Genomic DNA, 19,056 nt, shown 5'->3' with positions numbered 1-19,056 from the left:
AGAGAAACGAACAAGTAACTCTAGATTACTCACAGTCTTCCAATGTCGGTATAAACAGAATGGTTAATCATGATATGCAAGGTGTATTTTGAAGTATTTTGTTTTTAAGTTTTATGTTTTAAATCAAAGTCTTGCAAGATGTATTACTTAAAAATATGAGAACAAGATTTTATCCTTAAAGAAAGACAGATCTTCAGTAGTGATATACTGTATATTTTTTTTATTAAGATAAGTTGTAGATCTTTCATTGCATCCTTCTACAAATTTGATAATTGATCTGCTTCATCTACTGAAATAGTATAAGGTTTTAACTTAAACAAAATATTAGGTTCAACACATGTTTCACTATACACACATACTGTACATTTATTTTGCAGTATACAGACATTTATAGGTTGAAGTTCAGTCTTACTCATGTTTTAGGCTGCCTAGTATGTTATGGTCCAGTGTTGGTGCAACTGATGGGTCACCTTGAGTTATGGTCCAGTGTTGGTGCAACTGATGGGTCACCTTGAGTTATGGTTCAGTGTTGGTGCAACTGATGGGTCACCTTGAGTTATGGTCCAGTGTTGGTGCAACTGATGGGTCACCTTGAGTTATGGTCCAGTGTTGGTACATATAGTGAGGTACCTAATGAGTAATACATGATGTACTGCACCTAGTGAGTGGTGGTCCAGATTTGGTACATGTTGTAGGTTGCCTAGTATGTTATTGTCCAATGTTGGTACAGTTCATGGGTTACCTCATGAGTTATAGTCCAATGTTGTTATAGCTTATAGATTAGCCAGTGAATTATGGTTCAGTTAGTACATATGAGTGCTAGAGACACTGGTGGAGTACCCTGTGCCAGTTGTCCCCTTGGCAGGCAGCTGAAGGTCACTTGAGCAGGAGAATGGTGGTTGTGTTACCTTCTTATGCATATTATGGCCAATAAGTAATTCCATAATAAAGGTTACACAAGCCAGCATCAGTCCTGCAGGGGAACATTGTGCAAGTTAATGGGGAGTAACACAATACACAAATTACCCCATTAACATCCTTGTTAGGTTCTTGAAAACCACGACTAAGTGAAAACAATTTTACCATAGACACAATGATATATGTAAATAGGGGTTATGTTCCTTGGGTACATTTCTGGTCAAAATTTTCTTACAACTTGCAAAAAATGTTTCACTATCACCTTGTTTCAAAGTTTCAAATAAACTTAAAGCTTTTGCCTGTATGGAGAGCAACGAATAAGGAAAGTTTTGTTGATGTTGATCCTCGATCCACATGTTCAGCATTCTTTCCAAATTTCCCATAATGCTACTTTCTTTTATGAGTTAACTTTGTAGCAGATAATGGAGTAACACTTTAAGCACATGATTCGATATTTTCTGCATTGCCACAAATTGTTCATACCGACAGTCGTAAGCTGCAAACCAACAGTGCTTGCTATGTCCACAGATCATTGTCCTTCAAATCTCTTTACCACATCTAATTTAACTTCTAATGTAACACTTTTCCTCTTCTTTCTTTGACCACAACTAGTAGTGGTACATAATGCATGTTTAGCAATCATTGTTCTAGGGCTCAAATTAATTCATCACTGGATTTGAGTGAATGGTGGAAGAGCATCAACCAACCATCAAACAATAACAACCAAATATGGTGCCCAGGCACCGAGTGCCTTCATACCAAATGTTTTAAAATTGCCGTAAATTTATAATTTTTGTACGTTTTTCAACAATGTTATAACGAAACAACGTTGACTGAAGCGATGTTAATGGGGTAATTGGTGTACAGCACGGGGTTTCCCCACTTACATATGCACATTCCTGAAAAGTTTAACTGTATAACGAAATTACGCAAAACCAATACATTTTTTCCATGAGTAATAATGCAAATAAGGAGGTTAAGTTCCTGGATTTATTTTATTTATTTATTTTTCTCCATAATTTGGTACAGGGGGTCCCTGAGTTATGAACAGGTTCCGTTCCTGAGGACGTTCTTAAGTCGAATTTGTAAAAAAGTAAAAACACATGCTATGTGTATAACGTACTCACAGAACAATGTTGAAAATCCCACTATATCATAGCCTAAGTCCTTGTATAATGTACATGTAAGATCACTTAATTTAAGACAAAAGAAGAAATAAAATTACGAAATACAGTAAATAAAGGTAAATAATAAGTCATCAGGTAAATAAAATACAGTATAGTCTGCATTTACGCGGTTTTTGTTTACGCGTTTGGTCATTTACGTGGTGCCTTGCCAGAATGAAAATGCTTTAATTATGCGGTAAATTTGGTAATTTACGCGGCGAGCGGCTGGAGAGGTCCAGACCGCCGCGCCATTTTTTACCCACGCGGTCCATTCTTGACCATACACGGGAAGCGGTGAGTGGTGCGCATTAGGCCGCTCTTACGTTATCGCTGACGTCATATGACGTATCGGATTGTGACTGGGCCATGCATCCATACCACCCACGCATTCCCTCCGCCGCTAGCTGTGATTGGTCTAATGTAACATGACGTGCCCTGCCACCAGAGGGTAGAAGTCGCTGACCTACAGTTCTCTCTTTTGCCCGCTATTCCCCTCACAACTCACAATGGCTTCCGTGGGACCCCCACCACCAGTGAAAAACATTGAATTACCTGGACGAAGCCATGATAATGTGAAGGAAATCATCGAGTTGGGGGAGAAACTTAAGCTCATCCTTGACAACAACTCGGACAAGCATCGGTATGAAGTGGCTAATAACCATCTGACGAAAGTTATGGAGCCGTATATCCAGATCTAACTCGACAACATCAATGCTAGTCGTCAACGTAGTATTGAGGACTTCCTCGCCTGCAACCCACCACAACCACAGCCAGCCCAAGTCAATAATAATGATATTGACAGTGAGGATATGTACTTTGAGAGATTTGTCTGGAAGGCCCTGTAAACCTCTGCGAGTAGTGAAAGTGATTCACCGGAGGGCAACTAATCTGCCCTCTGCCACGGAATCAGCCGCCATCCACGTGTGCCAACCCACCTTTTCTACTAACGTAAATGTTAAAAAACCTAATATTATTGATATTTCTCTTAATTATTAATTGTGTGTGCATACCATCATAAAATTAAGATGCTATTTTTACTACTACGTACGTATTGTGTCGGAAAAAGTGGAGTTTGGGGGTCGGCCCAGTCTCTATTTCAATTAATCCCATTTGTTCTGTTATTTCATTTACGCGGGTTCAATTGACCGCATAAATGCAGACTATACTGTACAGTGGTCCCTCGGTTAACGAGCGCCTCGGTTAACGAGCGCCTCGGTTAACAATTTACCTTCCATAAGATTCTTAACTTCGGTTAACGAGCAATCCCTCGATTAACGAGTTTTTTACCAGCCGACTTCAACATGTTTTCGCTTGCATTTGGCGGTCCACTAGCTGTAGTATTAGTCCGCCAATACAGTAATCGGTTTTTGGGCTTAAATTCCTTACTATTTTAGTAAATATCAAGAAGTTTACACTATTCAATAATTTTAAAAGTTTAATATTAACTTTTTTAGCCATTTTAACAATTATTGAACATAATTGAAGGTAAAGAAACTAGTTTCTGGCATGCCATCCAGCCTGTTAACACACTAAACGGTAGACAGGCATTAGTCTCTCTCTCTCTCTGTTTTCAGTGGAGGTAACATCTTGCTTGAGACTCTCTTCAACTAAACGCTTTTTTTGTTTCCAAGCAAATTATTGGTCATTTTGAAATATATTTTACATATTCACAATATAAAATGCAGTGCAGTGTTGATTTAAAGAAAATAATCTTGAAATACACCAAGAGAACTAAAATTTTATGGGTGAAATGGTGCCATGGGGTGACTTCTCTTCCACCCCAATGCCTTCTCTTCTTCCTTCTCCACCCCCATTCTAATTCCCATCATCATCATCATCATCATCATCATCATCATCCAGGAGCCTTCTACATACACACCTCAAAGTAGGTGTACTTTTCTACCTTTTTTGTTGAATTTAGGCAATTTTCGGTGAGCTGGAACCAATTACCCAAAAACCAATTGAAACAATGGTTTCGGTTAACGAGTTTTTCGGTTAACGAGCAACATGCTGGAACGGATTGTGCTCGTTAACCGAGGGACCACTGTACTGTAAATTTCAAGTTCAACCCAATTCGTATTGATGAGGGTTCGTAAGTCGGGGACGCCCTGTATGATAGTATGGTATTATAAAGATGTAAAAGACTAATTATGGTCAAACAAACAATTTAGTACTTATGAATGAAGGTTGTGAAGGTTGCTTGTAAAGTATTGTTCCTTAGCGTGTATCAGAGACAAAATGAATTACACTTTGTTGGTTCTTGTCATCCAACCTAGCTTAAGAGAAGACATTCCACTCTCCAGTAACCGAGTTGAAAACAAATGAATTTTCTTGGCACTAAGAGTGTATTGTAACACAACAAACACTGGCCCTAATCTTCTCGGCATTATCCCAGACAAGACTGACCATGGTGGGAGGTAAGCCTAGAATAACATTACAGTGGTCCCTCGGTTAACGAGCACAATTCGTTCCAAAAGGTTGCTCGTTAACCGAAAAATTCGTTAACCGAAACCATTGTTTCAATGGGTTTTTGGGTAATTGGTTCCAGCTCACCGAAAATTACACACGGACTAAAAATAAATGCAGTAAAGTACACTTACTTTGAGGTGTGCATGTAGAAGGGTCCTGGTTGATGATGATGATGATGGGAATTAGAATGGGGGTGGAGGAGAAGGAAGAAGAGAAGGCATTGGGGTGGAAGAGAAGTCACCCCATGCCGCTATTTCACCCATAAAATTTTAGTTCACTTGGTGAAATTCAAGATTATTTTCTTTAAATCAACACTGCACTGTGCTATATATCAATATGTAAAATATATTTCAAAATGACCAATAATTTGACTGGAAACACAGAAAAAAAGCATTTATTTTGAAAAGTCTCAAACAAGATGTTCCTTCCTCTGAACTGGCAAACAAACTGATGCCAAACTTGGTTTGTTGAGTGGCTGTTTGGCGCGCAAAAAACTAGTTTCCTGTACTTCAATTATGTTCAATAATTGTTAAAATGACTAAAAAATTTAATATAAAACTTTTAAAATTATTGAATAGCACAACCTTCTTGATATTTACTAAATTAGTAAGGAATTTAAGCCCTAAAACCGATTACTGTATTGGCAGACTAATACTACAACTGTTGGGCAGCCAAATGCAGGCAAAAACATGGGAAAAATTCGAAAGGAATTCGTTAACTGAGGGTTTGTTCGTTAACCGAAGTGAAGAATCTCATGGAAGGCAATTCGTTAACCGAGGGATTTATGTAATGTGGAAGTTCTCTCACAATATCAAACTGCCTTAAAAACTCCAATTTGGTATCAAAGGTAATCGTTTTCCTGGTGTCCAATGCTGGTCAGGTTCTGTTCATGCCTATGCCGTTTGTGTTAAAAAACTGCAATCTGGCTTGGCTGATGCTCGTTGTATTACAAGAATCCAAAGAACTTGATTATTTATATATATATACTGTATATTTTTTCTATCATGGTGTAGTGAAGTTGATTGTTTCCAAAATCAATTGGTACTTTGAATTTCTAAAGTAAACAGTGCCCTCATTTTCTCCACATAGTAGACTGGCTAAGTGAAGTGACACAACAAGATGAAATGTTGTGTAATGAAGCCAATGTCCCAGGAAAAAAGAAAGAAAAAGAAGTGGATGACTGATGAAATGTATGAACAAAACTTTTTTGGGAAGACTAATACCTCGACATCATTTTATCCAATTATTACACTTGATACATTATACAGACAATACATAGCAAGTTCAAGGTGATAAGTTACATAAAGTCTGACCTGTTGTGGATAACTTAAAGGGCAAATTCCAGGAAAAATATAACGCCCGTATTATTAAACAACATCTTCCCTTGAAGAGAGTCATCGTGTTTCAACCCGAGTTGTAAACTAAACGAGTTCTGAGGGACACCGCGGTACTGTACTTAACGGGGTGTCGTGGCGGTAAAATTAACTAATTCCAATATCAAATTAATTTTATTCAAATTAGTTAATTTTACCGCCACACCACCCCGTCAAGTACAGTACTGAGGTGTCCCTCAGGACTCATTTAGTTTAAAACTCGGGTTGTAACACGATGACCCTCTTCAAGGGAAGATGTTTAATAATATGGGTGTAAGCCCTCATTTGCCTTGTATCGTGATGAAGGCCTCGTGTTATTCTCTATCCATTTCTTTCTCTGTTATAGATGGAGAACATACTCTACTTAAAGATTGTGAAGGAACATAGCACCATCTTCTCACCTCCAGCATAGAGTGAAAAGATGCCATAGAAGTCACCCAGGTCAAGAGAGCGGAGAGCGGGAGTGCCCTTTTGAGTGATGGGCTTGGTACACTCGGTGGAGTTGGAGGTCCACTTGTGGAGAATATGGCTCAAGATCCCAAATTCCTTCAGTCCACTGATCCTGGATGGCAAGAGGTGTTACTGGGCATTGTTGAACAAGATGAGGAGAGGGTATTAATAAAATATATATACGTATACCTGTATTTTTAACTCCAAAGACTTAGACATTAACTTTGTAAATATGAATAATTGATAGTCACCCTTCCTCATGTATGTCAAAATGTTATGTAGATTGAATGACAACTAAATTTGGGAATAATATACATTTTCAGCTTTGTTTAAATATAAAAGTAAGTGAATAATTAATTTGGGAATTATTTAACAACACGGTAAACCCTCAGTATAATGTGATTTGATACTTTGCTCTCATTATTTCACAGCTCTCTAAATTACTCCTATTTTTCTTTATACAGTAACCCTTTTAGCTTGTGGTGTAAGCCCAGAAATATTGAACAACAATATGTGTACCACCATGTTCCATCATTTGACAAAACATTTTTACAGCATATAGTACAGTATAGGGTATTTTGTATTGTGACTAAATATTTTGTTACTGTGTAATTATATAACGTACAGTATTACAGTAGACCCCCGATTTAACAAGAGTGGGAATGAGAATTGTCATGCAAAATCGTAATGTGTTAAATCGGTTAAGGTATTTCAATGAAAACTATAAGGTATAGGATTGCAGCCCTAAAACATGCAACAAAAAATTCTTTAGACAATGCTTTTCCCACTTTAACATTAATTCTATTACAGCATTCAAATTTGTTTAGCAAATTATAACTCACCTTAGGTCTGATCAACTGTTTCCTAGATTATAGTAGTCCAAACTCAAGGCGAGTGATTTACTTTTATACCTCTTCGCCACTGATCGGCTTGTTAGCCGCTTGGGCGGTTGGTCACGTTCTCTGTTATGCACTGTTGGCAAGTACTGTACTGGGCATACACTGGCTCCTGAATATTATTGAAACCTGCTCCAGTGTTGGTCAAGTCCAGCCTTAGAAGAGCTCACACTTGATGCCATCACAACACTCTCTGGCATATTGTTCCAGGTGTGTACAATCAAAAGACAAAAGTCGTGTTGCGGTTTTGCCCGAAGATTAAATATAACTCCTGAAACATTATGAGAGCCCCTACCACAGGGCAGAGTGCACCAAAGGTTTAGCCCTTCGGCATATGTTTTCACCAAATTTCACGACACGACTTTTGTCTTTCATTGTACATTCGACTGAGTAGTGCCCCCTGAGATGTTTATACACTTCGATTAGGTCGCCCCTCGCCCGTCTGTAGTATAAGCTAGGTAGCTGCAAGCTCTCCAATCTCCCTAAGTAACTGAGGTTCCATAGAGCAGGCACCAGTCTTGTGACCCTCCTTTGGACATTTTCAATCAATTGACAGTCTCTAGCATACCTCGGGGACCAGACGGGGAAGCAACTCACTCTTGAAGATAGTGACGAGCGATGGACCATCCAGATATCTAAACGACCTTCTCATAAGACCTACTAGTTTCGTTGAATGATTCACCTTCGTCTCACAATGGTCTGAGAACTTAAGTTCATTGTCAACATACACACCCAGGTCCTTTTCACACTCGGTCTCATTGCAGTCCCTTCGTCCTGTTAGGACATGTGATACGCCTCCTTACTATTAGTGTGACCCAGGTGCATCTTTTTACACTTCTTGACATTGAATTTTAGCAGCCATTTCCTCAACCATTCTTGAAGCTCACAGAGATCTTTCTGCAGCTCTTCACAGTTTGTTTGGTTCTTAATTTCCCTAAATAACTTGGCATCATCTGCAAGCAATTGTATGGAGGAGTGTATAGCTTCTGGTATGTCATTAATGAAACAAACAAACAACAACGGGCCCAATACACTGCCCTGTGGCACCCCTCTTGTCACAGGTACACATGACGATTTCATACCATTTATCACCACACACTGTTTGCAGTCATGAAGAAAGTCTCCAATCCACACTAGGACACTTCCCAGAATCCCTTACCCTTACAGTTGGATTCTCAGCCTTTCATGGGGTAAAATATCGAAAGCCTTGGCAAAATCTAGAATTTGAGTCCACACATCCAGTACCTTGAGTAATTGTGTTTAGCAAGATCGTCCCGGCATAAAACTGTGTTGGCAATCTTTTACAATGTTGTTTCGTAGCAGATGTTCTATCATGGCATCTTTTACGATGCTCTCTAATACTTTGTACACTATGCCGGTCAGGCTCACGGGCCTATAAGTATTCGCGGAGTGATGATCTCCCTTCTTGAATATAGGACTCGCAAAAGCCATTTTTCAGTCATCGAGGACCTTTTTCTCATCCAAGCATTTGCAGAACAGGATCTTCAGGGATTCCACAAGCTCGTTACACAGTTCTGTTATCAATGGAGTGTATTATACCTGGGCTGGGACTCTTATAAATTTTTAGTTTTGACAGTTTATTTCTTATAACTTTATCCGAGAACACAATGTGGGTCAGTACTGTGTCAAACCGTCTTTCCTCAAACACAGGAAACTTGTTCCCACCCTCTCTTGTGAACACTGATGAAAAACAATTTGTTCAATGCCTCTGCCTTATCCTGTCAGAATCTGCATAACTACCATCTTCAAGCCTCAGGTCCGATAGGCCTACTCACATTTTTAATTTTGACTTTGCGTTATGGTAAAAAGTCTTTGGGTTTGACTTGACCGCGTTTGCAATCAGTCTCTGGAATTCTTTTTCAGCCCTTCTACACTCTGACTTTGGTTGGTTCCTGGATCTGTCATACATCCTCCTGTCCTGCTCATCATTTGTCCAAACCCAAGTCTCGAAATCCTGAATTTTCTTGTTAACTTTCCCGACCGCCGCATGGTTCATGTGCAGGCGGTCTCCTTGTATTCCTGGAGGCACTGGGTTTGGTCTTGGGTATATATTTATCAATGAAATGGTTCACTTTACTGGCTATGATATTCAGCATAGCATCTGCGTTCTTATTCCTCAGTAAGTCAGGCCAGTGGTTACTCATCTACTCCCTCATCCCGTCATATTTTCCTTTGTAATATTTGAACTTGGACCTGGTTTTGTCATGAACCAAGTAACAGTTAAATCTGAAAGAGCAACAGGACTCAAGTTGTTGACACTTCCCAGAATCCCGTGCCCTTCCAGTTTGATTCTCAGCTAGCGAGTCCGGTACAATCAACTTACTGAACTGACCTCATTCTTAACTTTTAAATATTATTGATCCCTGAGCAGCACTGGTGGTGTGTCTTCACATTCCTTGATTACAAGTTCCATGCACAATGTCATAATTTCTGTAAGGAATGTTACAATTGTGAAGCCAAAGAAAGAGTGTTCCTTCATAACAAAACAAGCATTCTGTTTCTTTGACTATTGGTCAGTTATCTTCTTTAGACGAGATGACCCATCCCACCAACAGATGAGGTAACAAATTCTAACTAACAACATACATCAATACAATGCCCTGTAATAGCACTGGTATGGCCAGACATACTTACGCGATATCAAACTTCGGCTTGAGTGGTGAGCCTTTCGGGAAACCTATACCTAAGGGTGGCATCTGCAGAAGATTCTCAGACATGATGTATAATTGGCAACGACCAGTCTGTAACATTAAGTATCATTTTATCTCTCGTCTCTGTCCAATGTAATAAGCCTTTTTTCTTGAAGTAAAAATACCTTCCACAATGCCTTATATATTTACCTATACTGTATATTAAGAAAGAGTTGGCAAAGAAATCCGTCGGAGGAATACACACACACTTTGAAACAAAATGAGTGTCTCAGTAAGCCAGATAGATGAGTGCTTGTGTAGCTGTCTTTGTTTTGAGTTTATTCTCATGACACTGTGAATCAGATAAATATTATAAGCACTCACTTATGACTCTACTAGTCAGTGATACAATAAAAGAATATGTAATGTTTTCTATCAAAAATTAAAATAACTGATACATGCATCAGGACAAATAACACTTGATCCTCTACATCAAAGAATCAAAAAGCTATATCAACACCTGGCTGAAGTAAGTGTGTTCAAGATTAGTAGTAACCAAGCTGGGGGAGCTAGCAGCAATGGATCCGGCAAACAAGTCCTTGATGGCTTGGATATAATCTTGGTGAAATACGCTTTGTGGACGCAACTTGCCCAAGGGTGAGTCCGGGGATGATGCCTGTCAGGGGTAAACCTCAGGTCAGTCCTCCACTACCACTCCAAACATAAAGAGTGCACACAATTTTAAAAGTAGAATTTGCATGTAAAATAGGATGCTTAAAGAACTCAAATCATGGTTTGTAGATTATATTGTTTTGTAAATGAAATTTGAGAGCACTGGATTTTTTTAATAGGCATTAAAGGCAATTATAAAAGTAACCTTATTAAAATGTACTAGAATGCTTTTGCATACACTTATGGCCCAACCTATAGGCATACTTATAGCATTACCCTTTGTCACACTTACCTGCTTCCTGTTCTCAACACTACAGTATGTCTATTGAATCTACTGACGACTATTATTCACAGTGTTCATGTCATGAAGTACAAAAAGCTCCATTGGACCTCTGTTCTTTTTGTGACAGGTTCTTGTTCATATCACATCGTCCACCGATTAGGGTGGAATTTTAAATATATTATCTTAAAATGTTCGGGATTTTGCCCATCATATTATCCTCAAAGGTTTTTGATGCAAAATTGACCATGATATATAATTAGGAATAAAATATTCATAGTTTCTTGGGAGAAAGAGGAGAGAGAGAGAGAGATGCACATGTGTTAATTAAATTACAGGTTGACAATCCCTTATCCGAAATCCTTGGGACCAGACGCATTTCGGATTTCAGAATGGTTAGGTTATTTTTATTTTTTTTAATACAAGGGTCAGCCCACCCGAGCACAGGTCACTGACCCATGTAATAGGCCCCTGTCTCATCAACAGAACATATTATATAAATGGGTCAATACATCTGATATTATATTCAGATTCACCACCCTGTAACTTTCCACTGTCTATGAGTAAGACATGATATGGACACGTGAGCGGGCAACTCACCCAAGAGGGCGAGACCCATAGCTGCAGGGAGACGTCGGATATGGAGGATACAGGCCTGACTAATGCAACGTTTAGGAAGTTACTAACTGCCGTAAAGCATGATGGCTGTTGCTGGTATTGCTCTGGCTGCATAGTCAAGGTGAATGAAGCGATTGCAAGCCATAAGGGAACGAGTTCTCTAGGGACGAAAATAGATGAAGCAGGAGCCCTGCTGGTTGACAAACTGGAGCAAGTTGGGAAAGAGATCCTTGCTAAGACTGAGGAAGTAGCTAATAGAATGGAGGTGGTTGCTAAGAGGAGTTATGCTGACGTATTAGGAGGGCCACGGGGGGGGGCGGAGAGTAATGCAGAATCAGTACAGGTTCTACAGCAGATTGGGACTTTGAAGAAGAGTGTCGAAGAAATGAAAATTAACGGACCTACTGTTAGGGGAGAGGAGGAACACCAGGAACGGCTCCAGCGCAGGAACGATGTAATAGTTTTTGGAGTCACCGAGAGCCAGGCGGAGGGAACTGTGAGTAAGGAAACACACGATAAGGTGCTGTTTCAAAATATTTGCACAGAGGTTCTGAAGATTCCAGCAACCCCTCAGGATGTGAGGAGGCTGGGACAAAAGCAGGGGGCTAAGCCTCGCCCCCTCAGGATCACACTAGTGAGTGAGGAGGAGAAATGGCAAGTTATTCGGCAGGCAAAAAACTTAGCAAGGAGCGAGGCATTTCGGGATGTATTCATTCACCCAGACCGCACGGTAATGCAGAGGGAACAGCACAAGAAGCTCCTGCAGGACTTGAAGCAGAAGAGGGAGGAGTCGAGGAGGAACGGGGACAGGTGTACATGGGTTATACTCAGGGGGAGGGTAGTGGAAACAAGTGTGCCGACACAGGGCCAGGGGGCAGCAGTGCACCCTCCACCCACTCAACCCCCCACCCGGGAGGCGGCACCAGCTCAGCCTACCGGACAGGAGGGAACGAGCGCCGTGTAAACAATGACATTTCTAACCACACCCTGCAAAATACAGTGTACTTAGCAAATGCTGCAGCTTCTGAGAATGTGGGTGGAGCGGGTTTATTACTAAGAGCAGAGACGTTACCGAGAACAAATTCTGGCTTGAATGTCATGTACACTAATACTGACACGTTCCTTGATAAGAGAGAGGAGTTTGAAACACTACTAAGAGTACACCAACCAGATATTGTAGGAGTTGTAGAACTGTTGTACAAGAACAGGAGAATCGACCCAGAGGAATGTGAGTTCAGTATTGCTGGATAGGACTCATTTACGAACCTAACTCAATAATCCTGCAGGAGGGGTGTGGTTATCTACGCTAGGCAAGACCTTAGAGCCAGCTAGGCGAGGGTACAGGGAGAGGATGTTTTTGAAGAGTCCAAGTGGTGTAAAATTAAATTAAAGGGAGGGGACTTACTTATCGTCGGGTGTATCTACAGATCCCCAAATTGTGGCCCACTAAATCAAAGGAACTTAAGAACCTTAATAAACAATGCGGCGATGCTCAACCCTAGCCACCTCCTTATCATGGGGGACTTTAACTATGGCGACATCGACTGGAGAAACGAGTCCACCCCGAATGACTTGAATAACCCTGCTACTCTTTTTGTAGAAACTCTGAGAGATAATTTTCTGTTCCAACATGTGAGAGACCCGACACATTACAGAGGGGAGCAAACACCCAAGCCACTTGACCTCATCATAACAAACGAGGAGGGTGTGGTGGCCAAACTGGAACACCTTGCCCCAGTTGGCACCAGTCACCATACAGTGTTGTCATTCAGATTTAACTGTTACCTAGTTCAAGATAAGGCCAGGCCAAGGTGCAAATATTACAAGGGAAATTACAATGGGATGAGGGAAGAGATGAGGGGTATCAACTGACCTGACTTATTAAGGTACAAGAACGCAGACACTACGCTGAATATCATAACTAGTAAAATGACCCATTTGATCGATAAATATATACCCAAGACCAAACCCAGTGCTTCTAAGAATACGAGGGGATTCCTACACATGAACCATGCGGCGGTCGACAAAATTAAGAAGAAAACCCAGAAATTCAAGACGTGGGTTGGGTCAAACGATGAGCAGGACAGGAGGATGTATGCAAGAGCCAGAATCCAAGCAAAGATAGAGTGTAGGAGGGCTGAAAAGGAGTTCCAGAGGCTGGTTGCACGCGAGGTCAAGTCAAACCCAAAGGCGTTTTACCGCTATGCAAAGTCGAAATTGAAAACGCGAGTAGGAGTATCAGACCTGAGGCTTGAAGATGGTAGTTACGCAGATTCTGACCAGGATAAAGCTGAGGCATTGAACAGCTTCTTTTCCTCAGTGTTCACAAGAGAGGATGCGAGTAACCTTCCTGCGTTTGAGGACAGACGGTTCGACACAGCACTGACCCACATTGTGTTCACAGAAGAGGGTATTAGAAATAAACTGTCCAGGCTAAAGGTCCATAAGAGTCCAGGACCTGACATGGTGCATCCTAGAGTGCTAAGAGAGCTGTGGAACGAGCTTGCAGAGCCCCTGAAGATTCTGTTTTGTAAATGCCTGGATGAACAGATGGTCCCCAGTGAATGGAAAGTGGCTTATGTGAGTCCTATCTTCAAGAAGGGCGATAGTCACTCTACGAACAACTATAGACCGGTATTATCAGAGATGCCGCGATGGAACATCTATTACGAAACAACCTTGTAAAAGATTGCCAACACGGTTTTATGCCGGGGCGCTCTTGTTTAACACAATTGCTCAAGGTATTGGATATTTGGACCCATATTCTAGAACGGGGTGGTAATATCGACAATATTTACCTAGATTTTGTCAAAGCTTTCGACAGTGTACCCCACGAAAGGCTGAAAATCAAACTGGAAGGGTACGGAATTCGGGGAAATGTCCTAGCGTGGATAAAAGACTTTCTACATGACAGCAAGCAGTGTGTGGTGATTAATGGCACGAAATCGTCATCTGTACCTGTAACAAGTGGGGTACCACAAGGCAGTGTATTGGGCCCGCTGTTGTTTGTTTGTTTCATAAATGACATGCCTGACGTTGTACACTCCTCCATACAAATGTTTGCCGATGATGGCAAGTTATTTCGGGAAATTAAGAACCAAGCGGACTGTGAAGAGCTGCAGAAGGACCTCTGTGGGCTCCAGGAATGGTCGAAGAAATGGCTGCTGAGATTCAATGTCACGAAGTGTAAGAGGATGCACCTGGGGAGTACCAACGGTAAGGAGGCGTATCATATGTCCCAACGGGATGAAGAAACTGCACTAGTTGAGACTATGTGTGAGAAGAACCTAGGTGTGTATGTTGACAATGAGCTGAAGTTCTCGGGCCATTGTGAGAAGAAGGTAAATCAGGCAAATAAATTATTGGGTCTTATAAGAAGGTCGTTCAGATATCTAGACGGTCCGTCCCTCGTGACGATCTTCAAGAGTGAAGTGCTTCCCCATCTGGAGTACTGTCACCCCATCTGGTCCCCGAGATATCCTAGGGACTGTCAGTTAGTTGAAAATGCTCAAAGGAGGTCCACCAGACTGGTGCCTGCACTTCGGCACCTCAGCTACCCTGAGAGATTGGAGCGCCTGAACTTGCCTAGCTTATACTACAGACGGGCAAGGGGGGACCTAGTTGAGGTGTATAAGCATCTCAGGGGGCACTACTCAGTTGAGTGACCTTACTTGGAGCTGGCGGACGCTCGCCCCACAAGGAGTCACAGCTCAAGATTGAAGAAGCCGCAAGTCCAGAAAACCGTGAGGGCAAACTTTTTCGGAGTGAGGGTTGTAAACTCTTGGAACAATCTACCAGAGAGTGTTGTGACGGCACCGAGTGTGAGCTCTTTCAAGAGAAGACTTGACCAACACTGGAGCGGGTTCAGGTACATTCAGGAGCCGGTGCATGCCCAGTATTTGCCAAGAGTGCGTGACAGAAACGTGACCGATCGCCCGGGCGGCTAGCGAGCCGATCTTTTGGTGAAGAATATAAATGAAAAGAGACGTGACCGATCGCCCAAGCGGCTAACAAGCCGATCAGTGGCGAAGAGGATAAAAGTATAGCTCAGCATTTCTGTAAGCACGCACTGCGATGCCCCTAAGCTTCAGTAGCTCACCTCAACTCATATCGTAAGGACGTGACCAAACGTTTATAATACATAAACGCTGTCCCCTTCTCATTCACTCCTAGACAGTGAGACTTACGGTTGACATACACTCAGGATTTATATATACAACCTTTTATAATAAAACAAAGGAACTATCGTTTGGGTTTCGTTACTTAAAACCCAAATGTAAATATATGTGAACGGACTGGTTAATTGGACAAGCAGCCGATTCACCCACATTGGGATCTGGGGGGCTAAAATATAATTATAATTATAATTATAATTATAATAATAATAATAATAATAATAATAATAATAATAATAATAATAATAATAATAATAATAATAATAATAACAACAATAATAATAATAATAATTATTATTATTATTATTCATAGGACTAGGTCGTGTTTCTCACTTTTGACCTTTTTTCATTCTTGTATTTCTTTATTATTATTATTTTATTATTATTATTACAGTATTTTATTTTTGTGTATTTTTTTTTAGTATAAAATTTATTTACTATGAATATTTATTCTTATTATTATAATTATTATTACATTTTCGCCCCCCAGGCCCCGATGTGGGTCAGTCACCTGTGCCTGGGTGGGCTAATCCCTATTTAAAAAAAAAGAAAAAAAAATTTGCTCCACAAAAAACTTTCGGTTTTCGGATAAAGGGTTGTCAACCTGGACTTGTCTAGTTAGTTAGCTTCCCTGTTCAGTTTATGTCCTGGACAGTTAATGTACCATCATAGCCTGGTGTAAACTGTTGGAGTCTGGGACAAAGAGAGTTATCTTGCTGTTGACCAGCTCCTGAATGGTGTTGAAGGGTATCACAATCCTCGGGCTAATCAACATGGCTTTCAGGTTAGAGCGGTAGGTGGTACCCAGGATGAAGCCTGTTAGCATCCACAGCCCAACCACCACATGCACTGACCACCTCTTCGGCATTTGTGGTGTGTCTGTGGAAGAGATTCCCTGTAACTTGGTGCCACAGATGTATAGGTAGTCCTCAATTTACAAATAAGTTCTGTTCCTGAATACATTTTGGAAATCCAAATTCATAAATTGAAGCACATTTTCCTAGACTATTATTACAAATACATAATAATGAAGCCAACAATAAATATACAGTACTGTACCAGTAAATGAAATACATGCAGTACAGTATAGTAATAATTTTATATTTTATGAGAAACCAGAGTGCTTAGAACTTGATGGTCTGGCTTAGTTAACAACTTAATTTGTTGCATTTAGTTTGTCTTTATGATCTTATAGTTGTGTGCCCCTAAAATATAAATGTTTTCCATACCTTTGTACTGCACATATCACGGTCATCCTTAATCTCTCTCCAATTCATAATACAGCTGCATAACATTCAAATTCACCACACTTGGAGAGAGTCAGAAAATGGTAAGCCTCTGGAAAGGGGTGACTAACATGCTGTATGTCGTTTTACAGTACTATATGAATTGTACCAATGTACGGACATATAACATTAAGTGTATGAACTGATAGTATTAAGGAACACACAAGTTATCTATTGGATGATTGGAAAGGTCCAATTGATATGGACTAGTGTACTATAAGGGAATAAGTGTACAGTCAACCCTCACTTTACGCGGTTAATGTAACCCACAGGGTGCCGCGGAAAGTGAGGAACGCGTAAAGTGAATAACATAACATATGGGATTAATTGAAATAGAGTCCGGGCCGACCCCCAAACTTCACTTTTTGACGACACACAACTATGTTGTAGTAAAAATATTATCTTAACTTTATGATGGTATGCACACACAATTAATAATTAAGAGAAATATCAATAATATTAGGTTTTTTAACACTTACATTAGTAGAAAAGATGGCTGGGCACACGGGGATGGGCGGTTGGTTCCGAGGCAGAGGGCAGATTATTGGCCCTCACCTATATCACTTGTATCAATTGTATCACTATCCACCACAGAGGCTTGCAGGGCCTCTTTGCCAAACCCCCCAAAGTTCATATAAGTCCATATCCTCACTATAATTATCACTATCACTGACTTGGGCCAGCTGTGGTGGGTGGCGGGTGAAGAACTGGTAATGTTTTGATGACTGGCCGACCTTGTGCGCACCATGTTCGCGCCGCTTAAACAACATGGCGGATGGCGGGAGGTTTGGATCCAAAAATGGTGCGGCTCGCCAGCCGCTCTCCGCGTAATGGGGTACATGCACCGCGGAATGTGAGCATGTTAGGTTCCGGCAGGGCACCGCTTAAACGTGGAAACGCGGAATGTGGGACCGCATAAAGTGAGGGTTGACTGTACAGTATTACCCCGCTTTACGCAGTTTCACTTTACGCGGTTCATATATCCATATACGACGCTATTTTTAGATTCGCCCCACCTGCCTGCTCCCGCCTCCGCCTGGGCAAGCCGCGTGGTAAGGTTGCGCAGTGCATGTCTCTGTTGCGTTATCACTGACGTCATATGACGTATCGGACTGTGATTGGCCATGCATCCCTAACCGCCTCTGCCGCAACCCACCACAGCCAGCCAGAGCCAGTGGCAGTGAAGGTGACTTTGAGGAATTTGTCAGGGAAGCCCTGACAACTGTAACTGATAGTGATGGTGATGCACCTAGTAATGGTGATTCACCTGAGGGCCAGTAATCTGCCCTCTGCCTTGGAACCAGCCTCCTACTAACGTAAGTGTTACACCTAACTTTTAGTTTTCCTAACCTAACCTTTATTTTTCCTAACTTAACCTTTATTTTTCCTAACCTAACCTCTTCTATATTACTTGTATGTGCATACCATTATAAAGTTAAGATAAAATTTTTACTACAACATAGTTGTGTGTCGTCAAAAAGTGGAGTTTGGGGTCGGGCCAGTCTCTATTGGAATTAATCCCATATGTTCTGTTATTCCATTTACGCGGATTTCACTTAACGCGGTACCCTGTAGGTTCGATTGACCGCGTAAATCGGGGTACTACTGTACTGTGTATCACGGTCATCGTATTTACATCTGTGTACGATTAGTGAACAGAGCTACCTCGGGTATCAGATGAAAACATATGGGAACAATGATCTGGAAAAAGGATAAATGTATCAGACATAGGTGAAGTGTACCTCGGTGAGCTTAATACACATCGTTACCCCATGTGACGAATAACCACAGAAAATACAATGATTAGAGAACCTTATGAATGTGTTGAACATTGCAAAGTGTGGGGAATGAACCATACTTAGGGATTTAAGTGAAGGGGATACCCAAGCCAAGAACCAAGGTTTTTCTCAGCCACATGGTGCCCATTCTGCCCCGGGCTACAGTTTTGAGTTAATTATATAGCCCTAGTAATTCCCCCAGGAACTGGCAAACCAGACACTTACTTTTGTATGGAATCTAGAATTAAGGCATGTAATTATAAGGCATAAAGTCACAATATATAGGAAAGAGTATGTATGAGGACTCGAATAATATCAACGTGA

General features: G+C 41.0%; 1 protein-coding gene across 1 annotated transcript in view; it reads right to left on the bottom strand.

The window, feature by feature from the left end:
• Nucleotides 1-324: 324 nt before the first annotated feature.
• The window catches only part of LOC121875099 (glutamate receptor ionotropic, delta-1-like), a gene marked incomplete at its 5' end in the record, with an annotated part of 44,912 nt that continues 26,180 nt past the window's right edge, over nucleotides 325-19,056 (bottom strand). Inside the window, 5 exon segments of the mRNA XM_042379444.1 lie at nucleotides 325-973; nucleotides 6,328-6,488; nucleotides 9,928-10,034; nucleotides 10,444-10,599; nucleotides 16,333-16,547. Of these exon segments, the coding sequence (XP_042235378.1) occupies nucleotides 804-973; nucleotides 6,328-6,488; nucleotides 9,928-10,034; nucleotides 10,444-10,599; nucleotides 16,333-16,547 (809 nt within the window).

This window comes from Homarus americanus, unplaced genomic scaffold, assembly GCF_018991925.1.
Source record: "Homarus americanus isolate GMGI-L3 unplaced genomic scaffold, GMGI_Hamer_2.0 scaffold36970, whole genome shotgun sequence".
NCBI lineage: Eukaryota > Metazoa > Arthropoda > Malacostraca > Decapoda > Nephropidae > Homarus > Homarus americanus.
This window is presented reverse-complemented; position numbering and strand designations above follow the sequence as displayed.